The following is an 18,559-nucleotide window of genomic DNA, read 5'->3' as shown; positions in this document are numbered from 1 at the left end:
GGTCCATTACGATCATTTTTGGTCATTACACATACCTTCGAAATCCTATCCACTTTCGAGAAAAAAAATTCAGTACGGGTGGAACTTTAGATGTTAATAACTTTTTGTTATTTTGGCCTCTAGAATCCCTCATTGAAATTGTGACGGGGACAGAGTAACATACGTACATTGTAAATAATTAGACCGCCGGCGAAATCTGTGAAATTAAGTTAGGCAAATTGATCTTTTTCCTTTCAATAAGAATAAGCGTGTACACGGTTCGTAACCCAACGCACACTAAACTACACGCGTATTTGCAGTATCGTGGATACTTAAAAACTGATAAAGAATTATTACGCGAACCGTAGTTTTTCAATCGTCGACGCGATAAATGACGGTTCGCGCGCGTACTGTCCGCGACACGTTCGACAGCGGAGATTTTTAATCATCGTCGATACGCGGGTCTTTGAAAAATATCACTTTTGGCCTTCCTATCGTAACGATTGACGTCCCCGCGGGGCGGTATGGCATGTTTATAGCGGCCATTTATAACGGTGCCAAAAATTGATATCGCGGTTCGAAAGCAGAGACTTCGAATATCTTTTCGTACCTTCTCCGGATGATCTACGCCCCGATCGAAGGCGGCGCGCGGAAATTTCGATCGAAAAACGATCGGGAAAATTGCCCGGCGACGCGGACGCCCACGCGTAACGAACGATCAGCGGAGGATTCTGCTCGGTCCGTTAACAATAATCGTGCGTATCGATTCCCCCGCGAATAACTTTGTTTAGCTTACTCGGGTCTGCGTGCTTTTTTTCTGCAATCGGTAGGAAACCTGTTCGTACGAGCAACGGAATGTCTGAGTGGCTGCCGTCCTCTCATCTCCGTGCAATTCCGCGCGTAGTAGAACGAGTCGACCAGGTGAGATCGTTCATTCTGCAAGGGACATTTTTGTTTCAACCTTGCGAATAGGAGGAGCACACGAGTGGATGTGGCGAAATCGAAGTTGGAAAACAACGCGTATGAAACGTGGAAGGGGGACGGTGAGGGGAAGGCTGAGGAGCATAAGGGGGCAGGAAAATAAAAAGCTGCACCCGTATTACCAACACGCGTCGATGTCTATCGCTAAAACGGAGCTCCGAATGCGAATTGTTGTTAACTAGCGTAGATCGCGTTACTGTTCACGTTGTAACCGATCGGGTAACGAATATTAATTGGACGTCGAGGTGAACGAATGAGATTAGAAAGAGCACCGCAGAGAAGAAGACAGACAACTCGTAGGAGGTTGTGGAGGATGTCGAGAAATGAAGGCCAACGGCCTTGACCTTGTCCGTGACTTCATAGTAAATGAGAGGGAAAGAGAGAGAGAGAGAGAGATATATAAGAAAATACATCGGTCAAAACAAAGTGGCCTGCTTTCTTCTTCGTCTGTGTCCCTGCGTGGTCGCAGCAGGCAAATCCAGGTAAACGGCCAGTCGATGTTAATGACTATGTCGCCAGGTACCCATGGTTCCCTCGAAACGGTTTATGGGCGCATAGAGGGACGGTGATTCGAGCAGAGATCGCGCCTGTCTGTAGTAGATAAAGGTTGCTCACTGACTCAGACTTGGGTTGTTTGGATAATGACAGAACGTATTAGACGGAATAGACGTTATTGTGACGGAAATATAACATCATTTTGGCATTTCGGTGAAAGCAATAGTCGTAAATGCAGTTATCGTTATCTTGGGATTTAAGAAAATGTATTTTCGTAGTTACGTGTATTTAAACCTGATTAGTCACAACTTCGATAAACTGTTTATCATTTGTTCAGCATAAACGATGCATTTGTAACTGTATTACTTTTTGTTGTTTATATGTCGGGACATCTCGCCCAAAGGGTTTGTAAACTTTGTCGCTCTCGTAACTGCACGACGTGTTTTGAAAGTTGAAGCCTTTAATGTATACGATTATGCCTTGAAGTTACTTGTAACGCCATATCCTTATTCCGATAATTAAATTTCAACGACCGTTCGTTTGACATCACTTGTAACTTATTAAAAATGTTGCAATGTAAATTTAACTGGGAAATCGCTGAGGAAAATAATTAAGATTAATGGTGTTGCGTGAAATGATTTATTACTTGTGAAAATCGTACATACATGACCCGAAGAGATAGCGATTTATATGTACTTTTGCAGTTCTTTCCAGGGATTTCTTGTCCGGAAACCTGTAAAGTCAATACTATCGTTACCAAAAAGTAGTGTATTCGTAATACTTACCATCTTACGTGTATACACGTGGATGATAAAACTTGGTTACAACGTAACTGGAATGTACGACTAGTGTGAATGAAGAGCAGCGAATCAGATTTTCCAATCGTTACGCCACTAGACGAGAATCTTTGTTGCGATTGCAAATGTAGAGGGCATCTTTTGTAGTCAGCGCATAGCTATGCCCAATACGCGGTAAAAAGAAGAAAATTGATCCGTAGCAATATGATAGAGACGATCCTGAAGACTGCTAGCGGAAGATCAATTTAAAGGAATATGTTCCTGCTTGAACTCAATCGATTTAGATCGAAGATTACGCCGTTGTCTAACAGCATCCTGTGAATGAGAAATGTCGATGACCGCGAAGAAAATTACCGAGATTTGCCGTTGAAAAGGGAAAAAAAGCGACAGGAAAATCTCGTCTCCTGACCTCGAGGGAGTAGGAGAAGTGAGTGAGGTCGTTCCACGATCGATAACGCGAGTCTCTCGCGAGAAGGTGCGAAAGAACCTCGTCGAGCACCAACGAAAGGGCCGAAAGAATCGATCTCGTCCTATGAAAAGAAAGAGAGAGAGTGAGAGATCTTAATACCTACCGGTTTTTCTTCTTTAACAAACGCTCGACGAACGAGAAGAGAGACTTGGTACTATCTCAGGTAGATTTCTACATAAGAGGGCATACGGAACACACGTTTATTGCCGCATCGCAAAGGGTCGTATATACGGGGGTGAGTGTACCACCCGCCACTGTCTGTCGTCCGTTTTCTCTCTCTTCTTTTTTCATTCTCTTCCCTCGTATCGTCCTTCATTTTCGGTCTTCGTCTATCGCGTGGCGCTCTTGATCGCGGTCTCCGTCGCGCTCGTCGCTCGTTCATTCGCATGTCTGCCAACTGCGCCACGCCGAAACTCGTCGAGAAAACCGCGGTGATCAGGGCCCTCTCTCCTCTGCGTCATTCGTTAGGCAGTAGCTTCCATCTTTGTCATACCGTCCGAACGGACGTTAGTTATCTCTTTGTCGCTCGCGACGAGTTCGTAAGATATCGTTCACGTACCGTGATATCGTGAGCGTGTGTTGAGTGGCGGTCGTGCAGACAGGTGCGGCCGCCGGAGCCCCACCGTTGGTGGTGGCGCGTACAGCGCCTCCAAGCGGCGACTCTCCTTAGTTTCGGGCAAGATGGGCGAACCTCGCCGGGCAGTAGCTTAGACTCTACCTACAAGACAACACATACACTAAATGTTTCCTAACCACAAGTAACAATTAATTGTACATTTATTTTATTTAAGGGAACACAAACTCTATTTTTGTAACATGCTGTATTAGTAGTGCTCCGTGGAATTTGTACGATAGTAAAAGGTGCGAGCCGCGTGAGATACAACGGAAGAAGACGACGACGGAAAGCACGTAAAGATAGGAAGGTTTCGCGATAGCTGGAAGACCAAGTGTGAAAGAAGAGAAATAAGTAAGAAGAAAACGGTGATCGGAAGGACGAGGAGGGCGAAGATAAGAACACAGAAGACGGCAACTGAAACGACGAGGACAACGACAAAGGGGACAATCCCGACGAAGACGGCAACGAGGTGGATAAGGACGATCGTACCGCAACAGTGGCCGCCACTGAGGCTGAAAACGACAGCGAAGTAGGTGATAATTCTCGCGTAGTCCTCTCCGCTCGTTGACTCAGCTCGGTGTAGCTAGCTGATTCTCTCGGTGTGGTGCGTGTTTTAGTAACGAGTTACGACGTGGAGAAAAGTGTACGACTGATAGTAGTGAAGTGTATAGCCGACACACCCTCTTGACACTCGACATCCGTCTCATATCGCCATCGGTTCAGCTCTCTACCCCCTTCTTTTCTCATCCTTCTCGCTCTTTTCTTTGGTACATTTACGTAGTACACGCGTGTACATTCGATCACTGCAACAGAAAGCCGCACACATCACGTCCCTCTTTCCTCTACTCTTCCACCCGTCTCGACCCCTCGTCTCTTTGCGGATCGTTCTACCGTCTTCTTCTCTTTCTTTCGTACGGTGCAAAGTGATTTATCGTTGCGCTTGTTGCATCGGATTTCGTCGGTGTTAAAACCATACCGACCGGCTATCGTGTCCCTTTGCGTTCGTAACCATACGTACCGTACTTCGTCCTAGCTCTACCCCCTCCCGATAACCTCCCTCCCCTCCCCCTTCCCCTCGTTTTACGAAGCGTCTCACCCACACCTATTCGTCCTCTCTCTCTCTTTATTCCTCGCTCTTTTTCTGCCTCCGCTCCACCCCGGTTTATCGGCCGATCGGAGTGCAAATTCGTTCGTGACCGTGCTGTGTGGGTTCTGCATCTAACCAGTGTCGGGAGATACGAAAAACACGGCTGACGCCGCTCTCTTGGCAACGCCAGACCAAAAGCCAGCAACGACGTATAAGTACGATTAGAGATTCAAGAGAGAGAGACACTTTACCGTAGTAATAGGACCGACGGCACGGTATCGTTTCGTTTGGCGCCACGAGCGATAACACCGCTAATATGTCCGTGAGAATGGAAAACGTAGCCGCGCCGAGGAAGCTCAACTATAAAATGATGGTGAGTACGAGTATGGAATGTTCTCTGTCATTTCTTTCTTATTTTGAATCCGGTAAATCGTGCTGGTCGCATAGCGCGTTCCAATGCTCACGCTACCGAGAGCGTGCGTGCATAGTTACTTCTGTATACACGCTCTTGGAAAACGTAGCGTTACCATGGGGGCGGCCGATGGCCACGAACCTTGCGGAACCGGCGTAGTTTGACAGTTTGCCGCGGGGCGTCTGCTGCCCCACCCAGTCTCCTCTTCCTCTCCCCCACCCTTAACCTCTCTCGATCGTCTTCGCGTATTCCTTATTTCTTTCTTCCTTCCTTCTTTCGTGCATCTATTACATTGCATTCGTGGATTCGGTTTAAGTCATTCAAGGCACATGTCGCTTTGATTCTTTTCGATCGCCTTCTGTTTTATGCACGGTCTGTTTCAATTCGAAATTCACGGTTTCGAAATCTTAAGAAAAGTCGGCGAGCATAGCGTACGCTTTGCATGTTCACACGAATAACGGATGGTGAGCTTGATTGATCGAAACATATTACGTACTAGTCATTAGCGGCTTGTTAATGCCATTTATCGAAACACACGTATTCAGATGCAATAAACTTAATATTGTATTTATAGTATTAAAATCGAATTGCCTGTTATACCGTTTCACTAGAAAGGTGTGCCACGGAGGTTTTAACTTAATTGATACTCTAGATGGAAGGTAAAAGACCACATGGTCAACGTAATCGTGAATATTACTTATGATCAAGTTTCGTATACCGTCTTAGTGTTTAATTATAGAAAAATACAGTGTAGTCGATCTATCGAAATTTAAGTATCTTAAGTGACACGATATTAAATCTTTTCTCGCGTGATTTACACAGAAATTCTTCATAATTTTAGTAGTGCCCCACAATGGAAAAGTGAAGTACTCGAGCGTGTTTCTTATTTTAAGATGACGAAACATAGTTTTCAACACTTTTACGAAAAAATTCAGACTTTTCGAAAGAATGTTTATGAAATCAGGCTCTTATACTTGTACATACGGTCCTGACATTCTGCGCAGACTCTTGCCGTCTCTTCCTGTTCTCTGCCTACTTTCAATCGCTACGCTTTTCGCAGAATAATTCATATTCATATTTGCTTCGTATCTTTCTCTCTATGCGAAATAAATCGAATTTAATAAACATCGTTTAAGTGCAGTAAAGTGTTAAAAATTCCGGACAAGGGGTATTACAGTTCTCTCTCTCAATAGAGTCGTTCTGAATAGAGTCGCTTCCCCTGATTTACGCGCGAACGTTATCCCCGCTCTAGAGCAGATAACGCTGAAGCTTGCGTCGATTTTCATTTGTTTCAAGAAAAATGTGAGCTGCTCTGGGATAACAAGTACCATGGGTGGGAGTGCTGCATTTCTCAGAAAAACTATTCCCCTACAATCTCGTATCCCCGGTCCTATTCAGAGAGAGGGACTTTAGTTACTTTTCTCGATCTAGTAATCGATCGAGAAAAGTTTGACAAACTGATAACAGCTTAAAATAATTTTCTATAACGACACGGTTCTTTTTTTTTCAATAAAAAAAAAGGTCTCATCGTGTCTCTGATTTGCGAATAGTTTTTAATATTTCGTAACTATAAACTTGCATGTATACACGTACAATAAAATATTAGACGTTCATTTAGCGCGTCATTGCTGAAATATTTTCGTCAATATTTGTCAGAGTCTCGCCGCTCATTCTGATATTTAGTTGCTTGTGAAAGCGACGTGGAGCCACTATCCGGAAGCATTCTTAATCTGCACATTGAAATTCGACCTAACGCTCGTCAGTGTAGCCAACTTCATCGTGTGCTTTTAGTAACGTGCAATGACATTTTTGTACAGTTTTTTTTTTTTACATGTAATTGTACACGAACTTGTTTTCGGTTTTTGACGTAAAACGAAGTAAAATATTTAGAAGAAACGCGGAGGAGAACGAGCATACTGAATATTACAATTTCATTTTTTGTATACTAAAATTCGTAACGATCAAGATATAGTGTATAGTCAGAAAATATTGTTTTGTTATCGACGATATTAATCGTTTCTACTATTTTGAGGTCTGGTTATTAGTAATATAGTCATTAGAAAGGTTATCGCACGGTAAATATGTTCAAACCGATTGATGTGCAAACAGCTGCTTTGTTCAGTGTTGCCAACTGTAAGTTCGGTAAGATTGATACGTTTCGTTTCTTAAATTTTCTGTAACGTATCGATTGAATTGATTCTGTCAAAGTTTTCGTACCGTATAACGCGTATGTTGGAATTGATATTTTTTAGGTTAGAAATTTATAAACCGAAAAATATGGCGATAGTATAGATTAAAAATCCAACATGGTTGATTAAAGTATGGCGTCTGATTGTTTTTTCATGCCAAGTGAAAGTAGCATTAATGAGAAATTTTATCATCGATCAACAATTATCATAAATCAATTATTATATCAGTACTATCGACGCAAGTACTATTGAAATAGATAATAGCCATTCAGTGGATACAATATACATTGAATTCCATAAGGCTTTCGATATGATAAATCATAATCTCTTTATTAAGAAAATAAGTGCCTTAAGCTTTACAGGTAGTATCATTCTTTGATTATTAAATACAATAGACTTTTATTACATAACAAGTAAAATACTACTACACCTACGGTTCGCACCTGTAAATAAAGTATTATTATTATTAATTCATTCAACTACTTAATCGATGGAATAAGACTTGATGGTTGTTTCTGGGTATCGACATTTCCAAGAACTGATACGGTACTCGAAGGATTCGATTATAGTCGGGGCTTAATTCCAATGGAACTTATTCTATCGAATCGAGCCCAGTGCAGTGAATTGTCTATATGGTCACGACCCCCGTACGGACTGCGAGACACTTATAGACGAAAGGAATTGAAATTCGATCGCTCTTATCTCTTCTCGGACGAAGACTCGCGTCGGACTGTGTTTACAGTGCAGAAGGGAGCGCGAAACAATGAGAATAACCAAGAAACTATCACACCGAGCAGAAAACAGTGCGAGACCGAGCGGTATAAAACTTTTACTTTTCTTATTCGGTTACTCGACAGTAACCTGACGCCATCGCGTGTCGAAGAGGTTGCATGACAAAATATCACGGTTAATCGTTATCGTCTGCTGGAACGAACTATCAAAAATGATTCGGATCTCACAACGGGGTTAAGAATCGCCGACAAAACTTTTAACCGTACGGAACTTGGCGCGTATCATTTCACGAAGTTATCGATATCCGGTGCAAAGCTGCCGTCTGCAATTTATAGAGTACGTTTGCGTGCCTTAAAACTGCCGGTTTCAGCGGGCGTAAAAGTTGTCCGCGCGTATCTCACGCTCGGCTACAGCCCGATTGGATGTCGCGTGCGTCCAACATATTTCAGTCAGGTGCACAAACATATCATTCGCGTTATACGTATCGGATTTATGTATTTTCGTTCCCAAATGTTCCGACGTAATGTCTCAAATTTAATTTTCTTAAACGTTACCTTCCCGTAAGGTAAATATTCGAATAAAGGAAAATAGTATTTTCCGATGTACAACCATGTTGTTTTGGTTCGAGAGAGAGAAAAAATCCGGTAAATGGACATTTGAACCCTAAAAGGTAACGGCCCACATTCTAGGGGCCAAAATAAGACGAAAATCAAGAATATTAATTTCTCGACTGAGCCCTCGTTAAAAAGTTATTAACAATTAAATTAAAAAATTTCAAATCGTTCTGGAAAAATTATTCTCGGTTGCGGGGGTCAGTTGCAATCATTTTTGGTGAATAGACATACCCTCGAAATCCTGCGCATTTTCGGAACTTTAAACGTTAATAACTTTCTAACGAAGCTTCCATCGACAAATTGGTATTCTTGATTTTCGTCTTATTGTGGCCTCTAAAATCTCCCATTAAAATTTTTCTCTGAGTTGGCCGAGCACCCTGTATACGATGCAAAGAACTTTAACTTTCGAAACTCAAGTTCTTCGTAACTGTTTCGAGAACCTGAACCGATATTGTAAGCTCTCGAGCCCCGAGTATGCATAATACACACAGTGCCCTGGTCGGTCAGAGAGACACGCGGTGCACGTGACTGTGCAAGTTTTACGAGGTCCTTTGTGCTCTAGCATCGCGTCAGAGATACCCACCGATCGTAAAATACTAATAATACGTGGCGATCGTTGCAATTCCCAGCGAGCGTTGAACGCAGCAAAATCAGCGCCGCGTCGTATCGCGATTGTCGGATCGCTTCTAACTGTAATTAAATACCGAATCGAAAATGTATTATCTTCCACGGGCGGTGATCGCATTCCTTCGTGCTGCGCGATTTTTCTTATCGTCTTTCGTAATATTCTTCGGGACATGGCGGTTTCGTGCGCGCCGGGTTCCCTCGCGGATAGCGGCGCGCGTTAGGCCGATTGACGTTGAGAATTCACAACAATAATTGGACCGATTTGTTTCAATCGTGATTACACACACGGAGCCGATCTCCTCGCGACTGCACTCGCTGCACACGCTCGCGAGAACAGATTGTTTACAACGCTCGCTTCGAATCGTCCAAACCCACAGATTTCCCTTTATTCTCTTTGTACGCGCGATCGTCGTCGTTAGTCGCGAACACAATTTAATAATAATGATAGTTATACCGTGTAAATGAACAAAGATTAATATTTCGATCTAAAATTAACAAAGGAGTCAGTAGAATGAAAAAAAAAGTATCTACGAAACGCGATAGAGCCGCCACGTTTCTGCCTTCTTTTCCCCTCCCCATCCGTCGAACCCCTCGTTCACGTAACTCGATTGAGAAGTATTTCAAAACCGGAAGGTAAAAATGAGATTAATCTCGGTTCGGTGTATCATCGAGATTTCCGGGTGTTCGTCCTCGTCGACGAAGGGAGAGCCTTGCAGTTGCTGCAACCGCAAATAATCGATATCCTTGCTGCGTCTATTCTCTCTTTACCCTACCTAACCCTTCCCTGGGTCCTTCCCACTCGCTCGTTCTAACTTTCTCCCTCTTCCCTTTATTCGTCCACTCGGTTTTCATCGTCGACGCCTCCCGTCTCTTATCCACCTACGAACCAAACAGCCCCTCATTTTCCACGTTAAAAATTTTCATATCGGTACTTTTCCTCTTTTCTCTTTTTACAAAAGTGTATATATATACATATATATATAATTAGTAATCCCAGTAATAAAGCATACGATGTTCGACGATTCTTCTCAGAAGGCAAATGCAAGTCGAGTCGCAGAGGGTTAAAAATCAAAAAATAGTACCGCGACTCGTCGAGGAGTGTCGCGGTTGTCCGCCGGTATCTTTGTCGGCGTCGCAGCCATGATCCCTTACCATTTGTCTCAATTCGCTTTCCGTTCCTTAGTGGCGAGAGCCAATCTCGTTATTACGCAATTACGGTAATTCCTGCACCGGTCATAACCGCCGAAGCAATACGACTAATCGTCTCGGGAAACGCGTTGCAACCACGGGACAAGAGGAGCGTGTAAAATCGAACGTACAAATGGCGGAGGTCTTGATTTATCGAGAGTAAGGGAACCGTTATTTTTCCGAGGAATCGAAGGATGCATATCTCGATGAGATTGTATCTTCGATGCCCGTGGGGGACTCGTTGCTTGGGAAACATCGAACGCCGTTTTTACGGTTAAATTATTCGATTACCTTCGTTACTCGTTTTAATGCCACCGATGTATCACTTAAGTCTGACATTTTCCGAAGGATCTCGGCACACCTTCTGTTCCGAGTTCATTCAACGGGAATCATCTCCCTTCGAGGTTCACCGTAGATCAATATTTTCTTTTCGGACAATTGGACACCGATTAATTTAAAAATTGTCGTGCCGCTTATTTCGTAATCTAAACGAAATTCATTTTTGTAGCTCCCGCAGCGAAAAGTCCTATCACCCATATAATTATAGCTCCGAACGAGTCAGGTGGGTGGGTCATTACCCCCAAACTATTCTTTGAAAGCGTCGCATCTGATTGGTCGTATCGTTTGTCGACTCGAGACCGTGTACTCGGTCGTACCACCTATGGAGCCTTCAGTCTGTCGTTGAACCTAGGACGAAGCGTAGGTATACCGAAGAGTTCGTAGATAGCGAATCAAAATTTCATTTTATTCGAAATCTTTTATATCGATTCTACGATTTACACTTTGTCGAGACTTTAACACGTCCATTGTCAGGTCAAAACCGTATAATATTCTGCAAAAGTACATTTTAAACAATTGTAAGCTACATAACCTAACATTTGTTTCAGTTCTTATATTCGTAACCTTGCTAAAATTCACAAATTCCATTTAAATTTATTTCCCTCGACGTCTTAACTTGAGAATTAATTTTCCTGGTATCATAATGGTAAATCCCTGTCACCCACATATAGGTGACGTGGCAGTCAAATCATTAACATAGATTTCATATATGTACACTTTCTAGTATCGTGTATCTTTATAGAAATTTAGTTCGAATCAAAATAACAATGTTTTGTGAGTTCGAGAAATGTCGAAGCAATTAATCTAAGTCGCACAAGGTCATTGTGGACCTAACCCATACCTAACCTTAAAAAAAACGAAACCTTGGTTTTGTTATCAAAGGCCAGAAAATCTTAACCCTTAACCTCGCTTTTCCCATAATGCACATGTTATATTCAAAATAATAAATCATTTTGTTCTGGTTCGCATGTTCATGTAAATAACTGTCTATGATTATCGTATTTGCAAGTATATTATCGCGTTTTATCTTGTGCAAACATAAACGAAACATCGTGTTACGTACGAAATGACCCGATATTTTCCATCGAGGGCCATAAAGTTGTTCGATTCGCGAAGAAGCGAACGGGTATATCGACGACACGGTTTAGGTTAGGTTTGCGTGAATTTAATATCGAATTTATAATCCGGGATTCTTTGATTGGGCCAGCGCCAAAGTTATATAATTACGATCGTGTGGACGTTTGATATTGTTCCATTAAATTTCCGTGTCAAAAGACACTGTCCCGGATAATTAATGCATGCACTTGTCGGCCGTGATTTATCTAATTCTTCGGATCAAAAGTTTTTGCTATCGAACTTCTTTCGATTTGTTCGTCGCTTATTGCAAATAAACGAAGGTTGTTGTGCATACATAACACTGACGTGCGAACGTATAATAATAAAAAAAAAAAATTCTATGAAAACAATCGTTGAAATTGAAGTGCCTACAATAGATAATAAAGGAGTGATGTAACTAGCGATTATCTTTTTTTTTTTTTGTCTCCGAGCGCAGAGGTAACTTAGGTTGCTTGTTTTACTCTGTTGTAGCGTTCGACGTTTGTAATATCTCTGGCGATAAAATCGTTTGCACGGTTTTATCTTTCGATACGAATAATTACGTACGAATTGACTTTGACCTAATCGATCCAACGATCTTTGCAACAATGTTTAATCGCGATAAGAATAATCGTATATCTGCAAAAATGCGTTTCACTTGCTTTGTTTTAGCGGGGGGGGATATTTTCGTACGAAAGAATTTTCGGGGAATCGCGCGAGAACAATAAAGAAAACGAAACGGGTCCGTTAAGGCACGCACGGAGACCAAGGAGTAGCACGAAGGTAGAATTCGTCGACCTTGACGTGTATCTGCTGCCGGAAATGAGTCACTCGACGACTATCTGTACGCTGCTCTTTATACCAAGAGCGTGTCATTCCAATGCGTCCTTTGGATGCTCTGATTTGCGTTCAGCAAAGTGAATTATCTCTCGCTACCATCGACGTATCAATCCCCCGTAAAGCATCTCGGTATTATTTAACATCCAGAGACCCTTCGATCTAACTAACAGTATCATGGAAAATTTATTTTTCCACGGAAACTCATTGATATTGGAAATTTTATTAATAACAGATCGAGATGCTTCGATAGAACAGCACGAGACTCCCTGACGCCATTTTCCTACACGACTGTTGTTTCCAATTAACACGTTGTATCGCAACAAGATAACACTCGTCAGCTGTGATACGACGATAACGAAGTCTGAAACTGTTTAACTTAAACGTTCGTTATCTGCGAAGAAACGAATTCGTTAGTTCGGGTAACTGAATCCGATAGCTAGTCAAATACCCGAATAGTCTGCTAACCTATTGTACCGGGCGTAGTGTTTCGCGATAAAAATTGGAAAACGGGAGGAGACGTTCGCCGTCTCGTAATTGATAAGCAGAGAACGAGATAACGAGAGGGAAAGTCGGAAACAACGGGGTCTATCAACGAATGAATCACTATAGAGAAGACCAGACGAGCCAGAGGTTCATTCGTTGGCGTACCGCTCGCATTTAGAGCTCTATGCAAACCGTTAGAGAAAAGTGGTTGCTACGAACGGAAGGTACACCCACACGGGCGGCGTGATGATCTTTGTCATTGTGTTGCTTGCGTGCCTTTCGCGTGGCACAGTCACTGGGGAAAAATTTATTAAACGGACAACGGTACTCGATGTCTGCGCGGTGTCAAGGTCGTGCGATGACCACCGCTCGTTTCTTGCAAATTTTTCGTTCGCTCGGAATTCCGAGCAGCTTCTTACCATTCTAAATCCAGAGGATACTCGCACCGTTCGCGACAACTGTTTAACCTCGTCCAAGTAATTTTCATTGACTCAGGTGTGTCTAAAAAAATTTTGTAATTTAATTCACCTTATTTCTTACGTATTTCATGTATGAAAATAATGATCCATTATACGAGGGAACGGTAGTATATGCAGGGTGTTCGACCACCCCCTCAAAATAAGACGAAAATCAAGAATATCAGTTTGTTGATTGAGGCTTCGTTACTATAAAATTAAATAAAAAAAATGTCAAATAATTGACAGAAAAATTATTTTCAGTTGCGGGGGCCAATTACAAGCATTTTTGGTGAATAGACATACCCCCGAATTTCTACGCATTTTCGAGAAAAAAATTCAAATAGGTGGACATATTTTTCGGCGAAATTAAAATATTTCAAATCGTTCTAAAAAAATTATATTTAGTTGCAGGGGTCGATTACAATTGTTTTTGGTGAATAGACATACCCCTGAATTCCTACGCATTTTCGAGAAAAAAATTCAAATAGGTGCCCAAATTTTTCGGCGAAAAAAAAAATTTTCGAATCGTTCTAAAAAAATTATTTTCGGTTGCGAGGGTCAAATACAATCATTTTTGGTCATTACACATACCCTCGAAATCCTACCCAGTTTCGAGGAAAAAATTCCTTACCGAAAATAGAATTTCTGGCCAGAAATGCTTCCATAACTTTTTAACGAAGCGTAAATCAACAAATTAATATCCTTGATTTTCGTTCTATTCTGGCCTCTAGAGTCTCCCATTAAAATTTTTCCCAGCGTTAGCCGAACAGCCTGTGTATAAATCGAAAAAATACCTGCGTTCTCGATAACTTTCAAGATATTATCAGCTTCTTTACCGGTTACTGGGGTCATTGATACAGTTTTTAATAGAATCGTTCGACGGCTACGCTACACGCGCGTATGTGACTGAAAAAAGTTTGGAAATGAAACGAGATTCGAGTTCAAGGTCTTCGACTGAGGTATAAATGTCAAGGTTTAACGGGTTCCGTGTACCGGCGTTAGATTGCCTCGCTGAACTCATAAATTCTGCTGGACGTAGCCATAGTTTGCACCGTGTAAAGGTGTCGTTGTTCCAAGTATGCACATGAGTCTCGACGAGTAGTTAAAAATTGCAATTTTATGCCGTGTTATGTCAACTCGCTGAAAGAAGGACGAATGCTGTTTTTACATGTCCCGTGCAGCGGTTTCTGATCTAACGAGTACCGCTGATAGGAGCTACGTTAGCAGGGAACTACGCGAGTCTGGATATGACTGTATTTGTAGGCGTTTCTATCAGCACGTGACCGAATGAAAAAAAAAACATAATAGGGGCCGCAAATGTGCCGTGCTCTTGATGGATCGAATAAAGGAAATACCTCTTGAAAATGGCGTATTCGATTCACCGGTTGACCTTGACGCGGTTACTAGAACCCGGAAGTTACCTTGACGTTCGCACCTGCACTTTGAGAAGCTCGTCCGTGGCCTGTGCCTAGAAAATTAATTGGACTTGGCGGGTACCGGATGCGAGTGCAATTGTTAACGCGATCTGCATAATGTTGACGCACGATCATCACTTCGGCTCGATTTCTACATATATCAGTTGATTTGCAAACGAAAACCAAACGAGACATACAAGGTGTTCGGCCAACCCTGGGAAAAATTTTAATGAGGGATTCTAGAGGCCAAAATAAGACGAAAATCAAGAATGCCAATTTGTTGATGGAGGCATCGTTAAAAAGTTATTCACATTTAAAGTTTCGACCGTTCTGAATTTTTTTTTCGAAAATGCGCAGGATTTCGAGGGTATGTCTATTCACCAAAAATGATTGTATTTGACCCCCGCAACTGAAAATAATTTTTTTAGAACGATTTGAAATTTTTGAATTTGATTGTTAATAACATTTTAAAGAAGCCTCCATCGACAAATTGGTATTCTTGATTTTCGTCTTATTTTGGCCTTTAGAATCCCCCATTAAAATGTTTCCCAGAGGTGGCCGAACACCCTGTATAATATTATATTCATTATAATTGAATTAGGAGAAGATAAGGGGGAATATTATATTTATTATAGGATTTACACTACAGCTCATTTTGCATCTTACATTCCATCTGAAATTAAAGATCGTTCTGTACATCGTCGATAACGTCGAGAGGAACATTGATTTATTATATAAGTGCCTTGTGTTTCGAGTGATCCAATAAATCACTGTTCCTAGGTATGCGTTTAAACAATACTGCTTTCCATCGCGCTTATTGGACAGCTGCCATAAATTTTCTAAAACGTTGCATTTTGGAAAAGCAATTTCAGTTCTCGATTCGATCGCCGCACAGGTCATCGATAATCATTAGGACCGCAAATACCGTCTAATGATAATTAACTCAGAACGACTGATAGAAGATAAACGATCGACACGCTTAAGTGTAACGGATGTTTGAAATCACTGCAGACTGTACCGAGTTGCAATGTCGGCGTTCGTCTCATTCAAATTTCTTAATTTGCAAACGGGGTAACGTCGTTTAGGAAGTAGCCTATGATCCCACATCGATCGGTCAGCAATGTCAAGGAGAACGGTAACGGGTCCATTCCTCGGGGCAGAAAAGTACGGAATGGTCAAAGATGATTGGACTCACGGGCGAGAGCCTCTCGCGTGAGCGCGATACGACGCGACCGCAGAACGGTCTGGCGTATCTTTCGCGGACGATCTCATTGTTTCATGAGGTAAGGACACGGAAGCACGCGATGTCGGCTAATAATACTTGCCGTCGGCCTAAACTCGGCTAAAGGGTGCCAGACTCGAGGCGACCAGGCAACCGGCCAGCCCTCTCTCTATTTTCTTCTCCCCCTCTTCTCTTACTGTCTTCTAGACCCCGGATGAGTCTTCTTCTGTTGGTACGACACGCCCCGATGCAAAATATTTCAAGCGACACGTCGAGAACTCCTACTAAACATCAGTTACTGTCTCTCGAAACAATTGCTACTCTTTAGAGCCGTGTCGTTAACCCCTCTTCGATGCAAGAACCAACCCAACCTAACCCAAACCTAACCTCTGTCTCGGAAGGAACGATCTCCAATCGTCTCCTTCGGGACATCCAGGGTCGAGAGGACGCCAGAGAGGGCAGAGCTATCGATCAATTTCTTCTTGCATGCGAAAAGGTTGGACGTGTTTCGGTGGATTCGAGTTAGCCTTCAACCTTGCCGATGAATATCTCTTGCTCTAGTTGGTTTTCGGGAGCCTCCTAGACAAAGGACCTTTATAAGCGAGCTCCTTTCGCCGGTTTCCCAGTAATATTTTCGCTTCTATACTCGTTGAAACAACTGTTAAGGAAATGGGGCTCCTCTGTTTAGGTAGGTCAGACAAATACTTAATATTCGAGAGTGTAAAAGGTTATCGGTTGCCCGTACAAAAAGACGGGGAAATTATTGGTTGGCGAATGTCAGAGCCTCATAGTCGGATTCCATTCGCGGGGAAAGGTGAATTCTGAAGTAGGAAAGTTGCAAGCTTTAAGCAAATGATGTTACACGCTCAGACGGGATTCGCTTGTTCAATGGAAGGAGAGATCGATGTCATGGCGACGCGTATGTTGGTCTGTCCGACGATATTGATGACGAGCAATTAACTAACCATCTGTCGCGGATGATGGTGACCAAAATCTGATTTTGTCGTGGTTTCTGCACACTGTTCAAAATATTAGGTCACCCCATAAATCTCAGGCCATGGTTTGTCGACCTCTCAACTGATAAGAAAGGATGATGAAAAACTATTCTTTGAAAAAGTCGTATCCGATTGGTCGTGGCGTTAGTCTACCTGAAACCGTATGCTCGGTCGTTAGTCTTTAGTTAAAGTAAAACGCACGGTTGATAGTACAATAATAAGAAAAAAAACGTCTGTAACCGGTGTGCATTGAAAAAATCAATATGGCGGGCATGCAGGGATTAAAAAGCATGGAGCATCTCTACTTCTGGTCCTCTCCTCGCAAGGTCCAATCGCAGCCGTCGACTTTGAGGTTAGAACGTCGCTTTCGCGCATGCGTCATCCATTATTGCCGGCGCTCGGGTCTCAACCACGCTCGCGTGAATGTAATAATTCAAGACCCGCCGCAGAACTTGGTCCAAGTCGGAATAGAATGATTTATTGATCGCATACCGCGAGTACGTAACGCCGTGTGTAAGTACACGCATGCCGACGATTAAGCGGAAAGTATTATGTATCGTTAACGCGTTGCGTTCGCGTCAGGGATTTTCACTCGACCAGCGAACCGCGCGCCATAAATCGCATGCAATTCTTCGCGGGGGCTCTGATGCGCGCCATCAGAGGCAACTGTTCTATGGCTTCAGTGGCGCACCTAGAAATTCACCAAGAGGGTGCAACTAAAAATTACCAGACACGTTGTCATTCGTACAATTAATTCTCCGACTTCCGAACGACTGAACTTCGCAAATAATTTTCTCTTTAGTCTTTTGTGACGCGGTGTGCCACAAACGAAATTCTGAACTCAAAGTGGAAAACTTGCAATTTATTATCAAACACGGTGAAGTGTGTGTTCGTCTTGTTGCGCGTAGAAAGATTTTAATGGTTAAAACATTGATATTTATAGCACAAAGGGATACGTGTAATTGTTCCCTTGCGCCCTCTGTAGGTTCGCCACTGCATGACTTCGTACGCAAGAACTTCATGGACAAAATAACGCATGCGCCTTACGGTTCTGGTAACAAGGGAAGTCCACGAGCACCAGTCGAAACAATTATGAAGCTTTTTCTCATAGTTTCCGTTAAAACAGTTTCTGTATTATCAAAGGGTGAACTGCATATTGCGTACATGGGCGTAGAAACGCGAAATATTGGGAACGAATGGTTGGGGGCAGTTCGCAGAGCATTTTCGTACATATTTTTCTTATCGTATCTGTTGATCTGCCGTACGGAAAGTCAATCTGATAAGAGCGTTATGAGCCACGGGCATACAGTGAAAGTAACAAGAGTCTTGGTGGTTTATTTGAAATTGCAGCCAATAGCAGCAGGGCACCATTGATTTAGTGGACGTTCTTTCGCTCCTTCTGCGCGCGGAAAATCATTCACGCACGATGCGTGGCATGCACGATCGATTTTTATCGTCTTAATTAGCGGGGCCCCGTGTAATCGCGAATTCCACGAACGATTCGCGATCTTATGTAAATCGACTTT

The 18,559-nt window shown here is 42.6% G+C and overlaps 1 protein-coding gene across 9 annotated transcripts in view; it reads left to right on the top strand.

Annotated features, from left to right (window-relative positions):
• The first annotated feature begins 3,387 nt into the window (after positions 1 to 3,387).
• The window catches only part of Shep (RNA binding motif single stranded interacting protein alan shepard), a 42,093-nt gene continuing 26,921 nt past the window's right edge, over positions 3,388 to 18,559 (top strand). For 7 of the 9 annotated variants that reach the window (XM_076771088.1, XM_076771085.1, XM_076771087.1 and 4 more), the window contains exon 1: positions 3,389 to 4,797. In XM_076771088.1, coding sequence (XP_076627203.1) covers positions 4,741 to 4,797 — 57 coding nt within the window. In that variant the 5' untranslated portion in view covers positions 3,389 to 4,740. Of the gene's footprint in view, positions 4,798 to 18,559 lie in introns of all 9 variants that reach the window. The other 2 variants (XM_076771081.1, XM_076771082.1) reach the window with 1 other exon arrangement.

The sequence above is a fragment of the Colletes latitarsis genome, chromosome 8 (assembly GCF_051014445.1).
Source record: "Colletes latitarsis isolate SP2378_abdomen chromosome 8, iyColLati1, whole genome shotgun sequence".
Lineage (NCBI taxonomy): Eukaryota > Metazoa > Arthropoda > Insecta > Hymenoptera > Colletidae > Colletes > Colletes latitarsis.
The sequence above is the reverse complement of the archived record's forward strand: the minus strand, read 5'-3'. Positions and strand labels throughout refer to the sequence as shown.